Source organism: Panicum virgatum, chromosome 7N (assembly GCF_016808335.1).
Source record: "Panicum virgatum strain AP13 chromosome 7N, P.virgatum_v5, whole genome shotgun sequence".
NCBI classification, from domain to species: Eukaryota; Viridiplantae; Streptophyta; class Magnoliopsida; order Poales; family Poaceae; genus Panicum; species Panicum virgatum.
This window is the reverse complement of record NC_053151.1, coordinates 44,012,235-44,026,066: the sequence shown is the minus strand read 5'-3', so window position 1 is coordinate 44,026,066 and position 13,832 is coordinate 44,012,235. Positions and strand designations below refer to the sequence as shown.

At 50.2% G+C, this 13,832-nt stretch overlaps 2 protein-coding genes across 3 annotated transcripts; both read right to left on the bottom strand.

Annotated features, from left to right (window-relative positions):
• Positions 1 to 666: 666 nt before the first annotated feature.
• On the bottom strand, positions 667 to 4,018 carry LOC120681506. 2 transcript variants are annotated; one of them, XM_039963015.1, is made up of 4 exons: positions 3,196 to 4,018; positions 2,984 to 3,103; positions 1,132 to 2,867; positions 667 to 1,065 (listed from the first exon to the last, which is right to left on the bottom strand). In XM_039963015.1, the coding sequence occupies exons 3-4, from the start codon at positions 2,812 to 2,814 to the stop codon at positions 964 to 966; spliced, it is 1,785 nt and encodes a 594-aa protein (XP_039818949.1). In that variant the 5' UTR covers positions 2,815 to 2,867; positions 2,984 to 3,103; positions 3,196 to 4,018; the 3' UTR covers positions 667 to 963. The 2 variants fall into 2 exon arrangements, with proteins under 2 accessions (XP_039818949.1, XP_039818950.1); XM_039963016.1 differs by having other exon boundaries at positions 2,984 to 3,085.
• Positions 4,019 to 5,624: 1,606 nt separating this feature from the next.
• LOC120681507 (protein NRT1/ PTR FAMILY 8.3-like) lies at positions 5,625 to 8,758 on the bottom strand. The gene is made up of 4 exons (XM_039963017.1): positions 8,550 to 8,758; positions 7,600 to 7,693; positions 7,230 to 7,447; positions 5,625 to 7,114 (listed from the first exon to the last, which is right to left on the bottom strand). The coding sequence occupies exons 1-4, from the start codon at positions 8,601 to 8,603 to the stop codon at positions 5,759 to 5,761; spliced, it is 1,722 nt and encodes a 573-aa protein (XP_039818951.1). The 5' UTR covers positions 8,604 to 8,758; the 3' UTR covers positions 5,625 to 5,758.
• Between the last annotated feature and the right edge of the window lie 5,074 nt (positions 8,759 to 13,832).

The window sequence follows — 13,832 nt, the reverse complement described above, 5'->3', positions numbered from 1 at the left end:
TCTGGTGGTATGGTATCTGTTGCTGAAGCAGCTTATCTGTTCCCAGCTTGGTTCTCATTTCTCAAGTATGAAGTTCATGTAGTACGTCAGAAGAAGGCATCAGCAATAGAAAGAACAGCATGACAGTTGAAGGGATTCAGATATATTAATCGAAGACGGATCCAGGTTGAAAAACTAGTGCTAGACCTACACCACTTTCCTCAACTTTGTTTCAAATTAAATCCTCCTGAATATCCCCTTACAAACAGGCAATCCAGCCCTCATAGTCTCAGGCATCGGCTGGAACATGAAGAAAATACAGCTTACCGTCAGTAAATAGGAATTAAACATTGTTTTGGCGCTAATTAGGATCATGAATGAAATCAGCAGCCGGATCCAGAATGGCAGTCGGCGACCTCTAAATGGTATGCACCGTTTTATATCCTTACTGAACTGACAGAAAAGCATTCTGACGAAACTGAAGTCTGAACTTGTCATACCTTCAGGAAGCTCAGGAAGGGATTTGTAGGGAAACACCGAAACAGAGAACAAAGTTGACGGTTAACTTCTTGCATACACAAAATAGGATATCACATTGAGCAAACGATGCTTCATAAATCATTTCCAACACAATGGGCAAATGTTGCATAATGTCTAATGCTACCTTGTTATCGCACAAGATACATTATAAAATACTATATATTAGCAAGTTTTCCCAATCAGTAATAGAAGATCAAAATAAGACAGGCAACCAACACCAGCAAACCACTCACACTTCAAGGCTGGGTACTAGCCAACGATCTGACTTGGACAAAATACAGCCGAATCGTCTCATGCCTCTCTTCAAGCAAACACGCAAACACATGAAAGAACATGGACACATAAAAGTTAGATGCTAAGGTCGGAGAAACCACAGTTTCACCACAACCTCATACTCATACTATATGGCATGCAGACGGAATATATTAGAGCTTCTTCTCCAGGTTAATGCTGTTTCAGATTCAACTTTTGCTGCTGCACCTTTGAGTGGGATCGACACACATTCTCATCCACCCTGGCGAGGGCCACCCTCTTTGCTTCTTTGTTCTGCATATTATAAGGCAGTCAGTATTCAAATCGGATACTAGAATGATACAAAAATCGGTTCAGTACCTTCTTGGCGTTGAGCTTCTTCTTGAGCTTGGCTCTAAGCTGGCCTAGGCTAAGGTTATTCAAATCCATAGATTTCTTGACCTCCTTCAATCCCTTCTCTTCTTGCACTGCCACCGGTTCAGTAGTGTTCTTCTCACTGCTGGTGTTGCACACTGATGTACCCTCGGATACAAACACTGTTGGCTCCACAGTGATAATGTTGTTGCACGTGGACTCAGTGACATTGTCAAGCAATGTTTGGGTCATGTGATCATTATATCCTTCTGCAATGTTTAGCTCTTGTGGAATATCACAGGTGAAGGTATTCTTGGCAGCTCCATCTATCCCCGTGACTTCTGACACGTTGTCATTAACAACTGCATTATCCAATTCATCATCTTGAAGGAAACAAATTTCAAAATGATTTTCCTGAATACACTCATCCATTGTACCAGTGCAGTGTGTCACCTCCTCAGTGATCACAACTACCTTGTTCTCATCAGAAACGTAATCTGTTGTGCCTGTGAGTTGTGGCACTTCTTCAGTAGCTGCAACTTCCTTCAGTTCATTAGCATGGACAGCATCAGTTTCGCAATGATTACCAACAAGATCATCATCCATTATAACTGTGCTTTGTTGCTTCTTATCAATGATCAGTGTTGTCTTCTCCTGCTCAACAACTTCACAATCTGTTACTTTTAGATCCGGTATGTTGTTAGAAGTGACTATTTGATCAGCATGAACAAAACCATTTTGGAATTGATCTCCCTCGACATTCTCATCCATTGCATCTATGATCTGTGGCACCTCCTTAGTGATCACAACTGTCTTATCATCCTCGACAACTTCAACATCTTTCCATGTGAATTCTGGCACGTCATCAATAGTTACCTCTTCCTTTTGCTCATCGGCTTGGACAACATCAGTTTTGAAATGAATATCAACAGCATCTTCATCCATTGTAACTGTGATCTGTTGCTGCTCATCAATGATCAGTGCTGTCTTCTCCTCCTCAGCTTCACAATCTGTCATTTTCACTTCCAGCAGACTGCCAGCAGCCACTACTTGATCAGCATGAACAAAAACAGTTTGGAACTGATCCCCCTCGACATCATCATGCATTGCAGCTGTGCTATGTGGCATTGTTTCCTCCTGAACAACATTGTTGTCTGTCACCGTGACTTGGGACACATCGTCACCAATGACCACTTCACTCAATTTATCAGCATAGAAGTTTGTTTCCTCACCATCCTCATCCAATGCAACTAGGCTCTCATGCATGTCACTAGTTATATCTCCTGATTTCTCCACTTCATCGCACCTGGTATTGCTTGAGCAAACAGAAGTAATGACACCAGCCACCGTGTCAGGCAACGTCGCATCAACAGCCACATCTTCCTTGTCCAGACAAGAAAGACCATCCTCAGTATTGACCTCGTTGGTCTCCTCTTCAGCAAACAGATCAATATTCCCTGAGCAATCAACAACAGACACACCTGCCAAGTCAGCCTGCAACTCAATACTGATATCTTCCTTCTGCTGACCGACAAGATCAACTTCTGTATTAACCTCATTGGTTTCCTCTGTGTCATGTGGTACCTCATTGAAATTCCCCATTTCACTTTCATGGCTGGCCAAGGGAGTAGGAAACTTCTCAACATCCATTTGCTGTTCTTGTAGTGTTGAATAATCCATGCATTCCATTTGCTATTGTGCCGGGGTCTCTTCCATCAGTTTCTCATCCTCAATGATCACCACTGACATTTCAAATTGAACAACAATAAATACAAAAATAGCTATATCAGCCCACGACAAAACAGGTACCAAAAAGAAATGAAAACGGGCACATCATGTGAATGACAGCATGTCTCACCTTTGTCTTCTTGCTTGTGCTCTCTATTCTGAGGACCAGAAGCCTCTTCCGAGTCTTCAGGATTACCACATCCTACTTCAGAAACTGGTGCAGGCACAGCCTCTGCATCAGAGACGGCATCTGATTCAGCAAAAAAAACATTGGCATAACTAAATACAGCATTTATTTTGTGCACATGAATAAATTGATTAGGATCAAATCAATCTTCTCACCTTCTGGTTTTCCTTGTTTCTCCTGCTGGGAAACAGTCTTCTTTACCACCCTTCTTGTTGCCTTTCGTGGCACCTTCTCCTCTGCTGCGGCAGCTGCTTTCATAGTCGGCCTACGCTGGCGAGTGGCTCGGATGGGCAGGGCCTCCCCAGCCACATCCCCTATCTCAGTTGTACTTGTTGAAGGTGAAGCCCTTCTGGTCGTAGCCGGAGCTTGTACATGGGCGGGAGTGCGTCGGCTGGCACCATGCCAACTCACTCCAATTGCTGGCGCGCCTTCATTCTTCTCCTCCAGCTTTGCATCCTCCTTTTCCTCCTCGTCACTGTCGTCCAGCCTGATAACCTCGGGGGACTTGACATCGACTCTGTGGCCGCGTGGGATCGGGGCTCTCGGCTTCTCCTCCGCTGCTACCTTGCCTGCCGGCGCAGCCATAGCAAGCGTGCACCGAGCATACCGGCTCGCACAGCGACGACCCACGCCTAGTGCTGGGACGTCTACCTGCTCCTTCTCCAGCTCCGTACCCGCCTTTTCACCCTCCTCGCCGTCATTCGGCTTGATTGGCTCAGTCGACTTGGCCTTGGCATGGCGGCCGCGTGGGATCAGTGCAGTCTGCTCCTCTTCAGCTACTACCTTGCCCTGGGGTGCAGCCAAAGCTAGTGCGGGCCGAGCGCGCCGGCTAGGACCGCTCCGCCCACGCAAAGGGCTGGCGCATCATCCGTAGCCGCCTCCTGCTTGAGGTCCTCCTCGCCCGCCCCTGCACCAGCGGACTTGGCTGCCGACGCGGGCCGAGCGCGGCGACTTGCACCCTGCCGCCCCACAACATGGGCAGGTGCGTTCTCCATGTTCGCCTCCAGCTTCAGATCCTCCCCCACCTCACCGTCATCCACGCGGCGGGCGCTTGAGAGCTGGTTCCCCTGTTTCTCCTCTTCTGTTGACGCCTTGCTTGTTGGCTTAGGCACGGCCGGCGCGGGGCGAGCGCGCCGGCTAGCACCACGGCGCCCCACGTCGAGCTCGGACGCATCCTCCTCGTACGGCTCCCGGGTCGCATCCTCTTCCTTGGCATCGCTCGGCATGATGGGGCCCGATGATTTTGCCGTGACGCGGCGGCCGCGAGGGAGCGGACTCCCCTGCTTCTCCTCCAGCCGCGGCTCCTCCTCCTCTGCCACCGCCCTAACCGCCGGTTTAGTCACGGCGACCGTCTGCTTGACAAACTCTTCGATAAGCCAGCAAGTAAATAACCGCACCCAGATCTAGCGATCGACGAGCGTGACGGGACGGGCAAGCGGGGGACGCCATCCTTACCGTGGGGAGCGCGGCGAGGGCCTCGGCCATGGCGACGTTGGTCATGTTGGCGCGGATGCCGTTGCGCTTGCACAGCGCCTGCAGGTCGCGGCGGGGGAGCGCGAGGAAGTCCATGCTGCCTCGTCCTCTTCTTGCTGCGGGCGGCGGCGATCCGATCCTCCTCCTGCGACAGTGCGACGCCTTCTTCTCCTCTCCGCCGCCTAGCCTCCACCTCCCCTCTCGCCGGATCTAGTTTGGGTTCAGCTGGGTGCGCGGCTGTTTGGAATCCGGCGTTGGTCATCCGGAAAAGCGGAGGAAGGGAGCGTGGGGGTCAGATATAAAAGCAAATACGGGCGGATTTGAATTCGAGGAGCCCGACCGTTGGCGGCCTGTTCATTTCCTGGGAATTTTTCCGAAGGCACTGGACCCCACGTTATCGGCCTACTGTGTATCCTGTTGGTCGAACCACAGGAGGCCACGTGGCTCACTTTCTCTCATCTCTTCAATAGTACTCCTGGAGATCGGAAGTCTACTACGGCGTAAAGCTGCGTCTGAAAACGATGCGTTTATTTTGAATTTCGAAAATCGAATGACTTTGGTGCTGCTGTCGCGGAATATTTGCTCTATGATTATGCCGGAATTTATTCAGAGTTGAATCTGTACTTCCCGGCTGACGATTTTATTGGTCTCCGGTACATAGTGTGGCCCGTATAAGCAGCCCACCTTGTACGAATACTGTTTGGCCCGACACTGCCACCGGCATTCCGAGGCCCAAAAGTACTCACCAAGAACAAGCAAGCAAACAGAAATGCAGACCCAACGATTCGTCCGCAAATGTCCAGTAGCATTGCACTTTTTTTTTCTGAGGCATAACATATGATGCATGGATGTCCTGTTGCCCATCCATGTTTCAACTTAGTCTTTGTTTAGATGCATAAAGTTTTGAGTGTAAAGTACTGTAGTACTTTCGTTTATATTTGGTAATTATTATCCGATCATAGTTTAACTAGACTTAAAAGATTCATCTTGCAAATTATAGACAAATTGTGTAATTAGTTACTTTGTTTAGCTATATTTAATACTTCATGTATGCGTTCAAAGATTCGATGTGACGGAGAATTTTGTAAAATTTTGGAATTTGGAAGGCAACTAAATAAGGGGTTACACGGCCAAAAAACCAAAAAGAAAAAGAAACGGAAGCCAAATTAAAAAATAAGGATCCCATCGCTACCACGTAACACGATCCCGACCCTCGTGCACCTGCGCTAACTAGCTCTAGCTGGATCACGACACGACCGTCTTGACCTTGTAGTTCCTGGCGAAGGCGCTGTACACGACGAAGTTGAGCGTGCACAGCGCCGCCATGGTCCAGAAGAAGTAGTCCAGGTGGCCCTCGTCGAGGTCGTCGGCGATCCACCCGGGCCGCCCGCCCGTCGCCGTCAGCGCGTCCACGGCGGCGTAGATGAGCGAGCTCATGTAGCTCCCCAGCGCCACGGTGAGCAGCGCCAGGGACGTGCACAAGCTCTTCATCGCGTCGGGGGCCTCGCTGTAGAAGAACTCCAGCTGCGCGATGTAGCACAGCACCTCCGCGCCGGCCAGCACGAAGTACTGCGGCATCTGCCACGCGATGCTCGTGGCCTCGCCGCGCCCCGCGGCGGCCAGCCGCTTCGTCTCCACCAGCGCCGCCACGGCCATCGCGCACGCCATCAGCAGCCGCCCCGCGCCCATCCGCTGCAGCTGCGACGGCTCGGCGCGCGCCGGGGAGATGGCCCGGAGCGCCGGCACGATCACCGACCCGTAGATCAGCACCCAGGCCAGGACGCAGAGCACCTCGAAGGACACCATCGACGCCGCCGGGATGGTGAACGACAGCACCCGCATGTCCATCACGCCGCCCTGCTGCACGAACGTCGTGTTCAGCTGCGCGTACGCCGCCGACAGCACGATGCTCGTCGCCCAGATCGGCAGCAGCCGCAGCAGGATCTTGAGCTCCTCCACCTGCGTCACCGTGCACAGCCTCCACGACCCCGCGGCGTCGCCCGTCACCACCACCTCCTCCAGGTCGGAGCCCGCGACCACGGCCGCCTTGTCGAGGAACGCGAACTCGTCGGTGTGCGCGATCTTGGGCTGGTCGACGACTTTGCCGTGCACCTCGTGGAGGATGCCGGCGTCGGCGGGGACGCGGAGGCTGACCTTCCTGAACGCGGCGACCACGACCTTGGCCAGGCTCTTGAGCGGCGTGCCGGTGGGCATGCTGCGCTTGTACATGGGCGTGGCGAGCACGAAGCCGGCGAAGGCGAGCGCGATGCAGGCGGTGGCGATGCCGAAGCCGAGGCCCCAGCTGATGTTCTGCTGGATCCACACGATGAACACGCCCGAGACGATCATGCCGAAGTCCACGCAGACGTAGTACCAGCTGAAGAAGGACATCTTGCGCTCCCGGTCCACGGCGTTGTCGTCGTCGTACTGCGCCGCGCCGAACGGCATGATCGCCGCGCGCACGCCGCCGCTGCCGAACGCCACGAGGTAGAGGCCGAGGAAGGCCGTGTTCTTCGCGCCCAGCACGGGGTGGCACGACGAGCCCACCCCGCAGAGATCCGTGGCCGGCAGGAACGCCGAGAAGGTGACCAGCATCATACCCTGCGCCGATCAGATTAATGCAAAGTTCGCTAAGCAAATTTACAGTTCGAATATGTTTGGATATGCTTTCGTATCGTGTCGACGTGATTTTGGTTTGAATTTGAAAATTGCTTACGAGAAGGTAGATGACGAGGGAGACGAGGATGGTGTTGTAGTTGCCCCAGAACGTGTCCGCGACGATGGCGCCGAAGACCGGGGTCAGGTAGCTGGTTCCGAACCAGGAGGTGACATTGGACGCACTGGCAACATTGGTGCCGTGCAGGACGGTCTCGAGGTACACCACCAGGTTCGTACCGATGCCATTGAATGCTGTGCTCTCTAAGCACTGAAATCCTACAGAAACAAAAATTCCAATGTTTATTCTTTCGGCATTTATAGGAAACTTTTGGATGCCTCTTAGAGGACGAAAGCACTTCCACAGATGGCAGTAGAGTAAATTGCAGTAGCTGTCTTAATGGTTCTGTGTGAAGAAACTTGGAGCTCACCTAGAACTATCGCCGGTGCTTTGCTTCCAGTTTTCTTGTCCTGAATGAGTGGCACCGTGAGGCTTTCGTCCTCAATCGTCTTTGGGCTCCGGCTCTGCAAAGTTTTGTGATTATTACAAACGGTCACAAATAAAGCTAAAAACTCTGCTCTTCTTGTGCAAGTTACAACCAACATGAACTTCAGAATCCTTTCTTAATCATGAACGTGAACACGTGATCGCCACCGACCATTAAAAAAATACATGTTCTCCACCTGCTAGCATCAAGTTTTTTTACCTCCCAGCACCCAAATTTGTGAGCATACATACAGCTCCTTTTTAGAAAGAATTCACAAAACAAAGAGGGTAATACTTTTTTGGGTGTTGTGACGTGTGTAAAGCAGTGACAAAGTGTGCTCTGCCGCTTTTAATTTGTTGACATCTGCAACCTTATTCCTTTTTTTCACTTTGGGTGAAAAGTCGGCTGCTTATTGAGTCGTTACGCTCCTCGACTGCGAGGCGGTTGTCAGCAACCCATCCCCCGTGACCCTGTGCAGACCCAGACCAATGACGAAACACGCAAGGGCACAGTAAAGAGGCTCTGGGTTATTGTGTTTTGCCGTAGCGCGGTACGTTATCTTGGTTGCTCGCTGCTGCCGCGAGACACGCCTAAACCTTGGTTGCTTGCTACGCATGCGGTCGGTTCTGCAGATGGTTTCTTCACGAGACACAACATGCAGTACGGCAGCTGGTCAAGGCAACGGGCCTAGCTAATAATAATCTGTGATGTCGCATTTGGTTCTAGCGTCCAGCTGGACCTAAGGAAGACAGCCGGATGGCTTCAGCGCCCTGTCAGGCACAAACTGGTGGCAAGCAATTCAATCCAACCAATGCAAAAAAAAAACCCTACTGAGAGGTGAGAGATTGTTATGAGCTCTTGAAGTAGCTAGAGCCAGTGGCACACGCACGCACCTCGGGCAGCCGCGGCGAGCGCCGGCCTCTCTCCATGGCGTCGCCGGCGTCCATTTCCGCTGCAACCTACGCCGAAACTACGCTGAAAATCTTCCCCCCGGAGAGGAAGCTCGGTCGCGCGCTTCTCTCGGATCGAACACCCGGCCGGCCGGGAGCTGCGGCGCGGGAGGGCCTGCTGAGCCTGCTGCGAGTGCTGTCTGCGGGATCGAGCTGCCGAGCTGGGATGGACAGGAGAGGCGAAGCACCGGGGCTTTTATACGCGGGGAGACAGCGAACGGGTAAGCAACTAAGCACCATACGCGTGTTTAGCGCTCGGTTAGCCTAATCCGCACGTGCGCGATTTACGCGAGCCTGCTGCTGAATGCCTGAAAACCTCTTGCACTACGACCTGCTGGACATTTTTTTCCCCTCGCCAGACAACGTGCTGCCGTGGTAACTTGCCTTGCCCCCCAGTCTAGTACTATTCTGCTGCTCCGACCTTTCCGCGGAAATGTGCTTAATTAGCCTCGGCACTAGCTAGCCACGGGAACCATCTGTCTTGACCTGATCAGTTTTCTCGCCGTCAGAGGAATATTCAGCTCATTACTCGTGTATCTTCGAGCCACCGAGTGCGACGGAACCGCCAAATTAAATCTCTAATTAAGCATAATGGCCGTCATTTGAACACATCGGGCGCATTAGCTTAACGGTTTAATTTGTCGATTCTTTCTCAACCCACGGCCCGATCGAAACATCACTGGTAGTCCCACGCGAAGGTGGGCGCAGATGGTACAAGCACGACATATTACTTGAAAATATAAACTCAATGAAAACGAAACAATAAGTTTTATAAACCGAGTTCAAATATATGCAATTAATTTACAAAACTTTACAATAGATGGTCTGAAGTTCGAAATCAAAAGGTCATACATCTATTCTAACTATCACCAGTTATGATCCTTCTCGACCGGTCGGACCGGTTCACCCAACCGGTCAGACCGGTTGGCACCATTCTGCCGCCTCCACCGGTCAGACCGGTCCCACGGGCCGGTCAGATCGGTCTACGCAAAACAGAGAGGCTGAATACTCTGCCCTCGAGTGTACAACCCTACAATCCCCTAACCTAAGGGTCTCGCTCCAGTCTCCACCACCTCCCACCCCTCTGCATCCCGGCGGATGAACTTGACACAGCAGGGGCAGAAGTCGACGTCCGGGTGCCCTGAAATAATAATTGTGGCAACAAACCCTAAGTATACTAATACTCAGCAAGGCTTACCCGACCAATGGGTATAACTTAGCCCACAAACCTAGACATGCACGGCATTTGGCTGGTGGTTTGTTTTGCAGAAATAGCAACTAGAGGTGTATCCTTACTTTCAATGTTTTAGCCGCATATTTTATATAGATAGACTCTCACTAATGTTTGTCTATCTACACACATGTTGGAGCATCCAATTAAGATTCATAATAGTATCCATTTTTATATATCTAATATCCTAACTCATTTGCTACGAGGTGACAAAGAGATCAAGGCCCTCATATCTGCGAGACACGGCGAATCTATCCGATTTAACCTTGCAAGGTGGACCTGACCAACACGGCACGTATAGGCCCCGTCGGATCACACGCACCAACCATTCCCCTCCCCACCTCGAACTACAGGACTGCCCCACCATCATATGGTCAGCCGAGCTCAACGTGAGACCACCAAAAGTAAACATGCATCCCCATTTCTCCGCGACTACTCGACTACCCCAGGAGGTGAGTTGAAGTCCTATACTTTCGAAGCAAAGCAGTACCAGGCTTACCGGTTTCGACTAAGGATGGATCCGGATGCCTAAACATCCGAATTATCCGTATTCGTATCCGCTTAAAACGTAAATATGGATATCCGTAACCGTATTCGAATTTAATATGGATGTCATATGGATGCATCCGAATTCGATTTTAAGAACTTTTCTCTAACCGATTCCATATTCGTATTCGAAGAATATCCGATCACATCCGTATCCGTCCGTATCCGCAAAGAAAAAGTGACTAGTGAGACAATCTTAAACTTATCTTTATACCTATTACTTAATGATGTACACTATTTAAATTATTTAGAAAGCTAGATAACTAATAATATATTTATTAAAATTAGTAATGATATAAAAATTAAATTTAACTATTTAATATATTTATTTCATGATTAAAATTATTTAATACGATTCGAATTAATTATTTATTTAATGATAAAATCTTTTTTATATATCTTAATTATTAAGTATTTAAATGTTTATTTATTTTACATTTATAATTAGTATTATATAATTAATATAAAATCTATGCATAGATAATTATATTCTTTTTTTCTTAGCTATCTCCTAATCCTTTACTCCCTACTTGTATAATGATTTTGATCTACTATAAAATTGTTGACAAAATAAAGTGATACTCATGATAGCTCTATATTTCAAATCGAGAAGGTATCCGGATTTGTATCTGGATTCGAACTATCCGTTTTGTATTCGTATCCGATGAGATCCGCATTCGTATCCAGATTAAAATGTGGTAAAAGGTGACATCCGGATCCGATTTCATCCGTATCCGATCCGAATCCATCCTTAGTTTCGACTACCTCCTACTCCCGGCATACGGTTAGTACAATTCAATCCCCGATCAGCACTGCCACAACGACCGGTCCTTAATCGACACGGACGGGGCTAAGACACCCAGGAACCCTGTCCTGCTGCTGAAGCGTCCCCCCATAAGAGAGGACTTAAATGTGATACAAAACATCAGTCCCAGGAGGCTGATGCCACATTTATTACATCAGATGGTTCAAAACCTTACAAACCTTGGCGGACACTCGATACAGATGATAACAAGGATTAACCAAGCTACGACAATACACCAGAGTGCTACCAATACGGGATCTAACTCAGGCTCGGAGTACTGCGACAGCGGAGGCATCTCAACTGGGCCGGTACCACAGGCAAGGTTGGGTGTAGAACGATAACCCTACTCGGCGTCGTCTGGTACGAAGTCTGGGTCTTCTTCTGTAAAAAAATAAGAGTGGGGTGAGTACAAACGTACTCAGCAAGTCCAATCACACCCACGGAGGGGGTTATAACAGAATAATATGCATAGGTAAATCAAGGATAAGGTTACGGTTTAATTTGTCGAAAAACGATACTTTATGCAGGAGTTTATTTTATAAAAAAAACATTTAGAAATCAGTTTTTGGCATTAACACAGAGTTCAGGTTTAAAAACTGCTACCGGACTCCCCGTCCGACGTAGCACACGGCACAACTGCCGGAACCAATTCCAAAACAACTCACACCAGCCCATCCCAAAGAAACATTAGTTATGTGACCACACCATAACTCGCCCAATGCCGTGGGCACGGACTATTCGAATAGATTCTTAACTCTGCAGAGGTGTGCAACTTTACCCACAAGCAGGATACCACAACTCGAACACCGTCGTGTCGGTGTAGATCCCAACATAGCCATTACCCACCATAGCTAAGCCTGACTAGCCATCACGGGTTGCACCAAGGGGTCATTGACCGTTCACTCAGGTATAACCGGGCATAAGTCGCTCTGGGCTTATCCCTTATCCTTAGTCACCCGTTGCTCTCAGCTCTCCTGATGGCTATCACACCAACTAGTGGGATTTATGCTACGCCGTTGCCCATACAACAGTCGAGTGGTTTGCACGATAGTGGAGTTAGGTGAGATGACACACCAACTCGGTCCTTACATGCGACAAGATGGATATCTCCCTTCATTGCCCTGCCACACAGGCATAAGCACACCAATCGGCAATCCACACAGAAATGCCGTCCATCTCGCCCATACTCATCTTTCGAAAATCCACATTTTATCCCTTCCCATACGCACACATTTTCTTTATAAAACAAAGCATATTATGAGTAAAGTCCTGAGCGTTCTAATATCGATTAACGTCCAAATAAAATCAGACATTAATCTAGGTGGTCAAGGAATGGTCATCACAAATCAAGGGGTGGCTATCCAACCGTGTTTTTATGCAAATAAAACATATGCAACTTTATAAAACAGGCCATTGGGTTGTGTTCATAAAAACTAGGACAGAAACATGCATCAAAGGATGGGATTGAACTTGCCGTCTTCAAAGCCTTCGGGGAAGTCCTGTCCTTCGGGCTCGGGGTCGCGGAACGGGTCCTCGTTCACCTGCTCACAGCACTGCTCGTCAACGGGTTCTCCTTCGTTCACTCCGTGGTCTACAGCGCACACAAATAAACATTCAATCAAAACAAAGATTTGTCGTCGAGCTCGAAACGGAAACACATGAGATATAGAGCATTATTTTTGGATGGCTTCTGAATGGTATGGCCAAAACTGAGTTAGGAGAGGCGTGGTAAAATTTTAGGTCAATCCGGGGTCGTTAGGCACATAAAATGATAGGTCAGGGAAGCGCTTAGGCCCTAAACAGGGGTCCAGGGACCTAATTGTAATTAAATTTATGAAGGCAGGGGCTTGGTTTGCATTTTAGAAATTACTTGGGTCAATTTAAAAGAGTCAGGGTTTTATTAAGTTTATATGGTGGGGGTTTATTTTGGGGATATAACAAAAGAGGGGGTTTTAATTGAAAAAGGGCTTAAAAGTTTTGGGGTTCCTTTATTGATTAGAGGAAAGGGGAGGGGCTCTAGGCAAAACTGCCTTTCCCCTTCCTCCCGCTACTGGAACAGGGGAGAGGGGGGCGGCGCACGGCGGCGTCCGTCGCCGGCGAGCCAGGGCGCGGGAACGGCCGGGAAGGAGGGGAAAAGGAGGAGGAGGGTGGAGGGGTTCGATTCCCCACCTCGGCTCGAGCTGGGTGGAGCGAGGGGGCGGCTCCGCGGGGATCGACGGCGGCGGCGGGAGTGGGTGTGCGGCGGCGGCGCTGCAGGGCTGGGGAGGGAGTTGGGGGTGGCGGAGGAGGTCGCCTGGGTGACTGGGGTGCTCGGAAGGTGCCCCGCGGCCTCTTTTATAGACGGCCAAGGCGGTGGTGGTGGGGTGATGGCCGGCGGCGGCAAGCTTGCAGGCGGCTTTTAATGGCGTGGGGGCGGCGAGGCGACGCGACGGCACGGCGCTGAGAAGCACTGGCGGGGCGTCAACGGTGACAGCGGGCGGGGCGCGCGCGCGGGCAGGACGGGACGCGTCGGGCGGCAGCCGACCGGCGCAGGCGGCGTCAACGATGGCGGTGTGCAGCCGTCAACGGCGGTGTGCGCGTGGGTCACGGTGCGGCCGCGTGGGCGTGCAGAGGCGGTCCGGCCGGGGCTTGCTCGTGCGGGCGG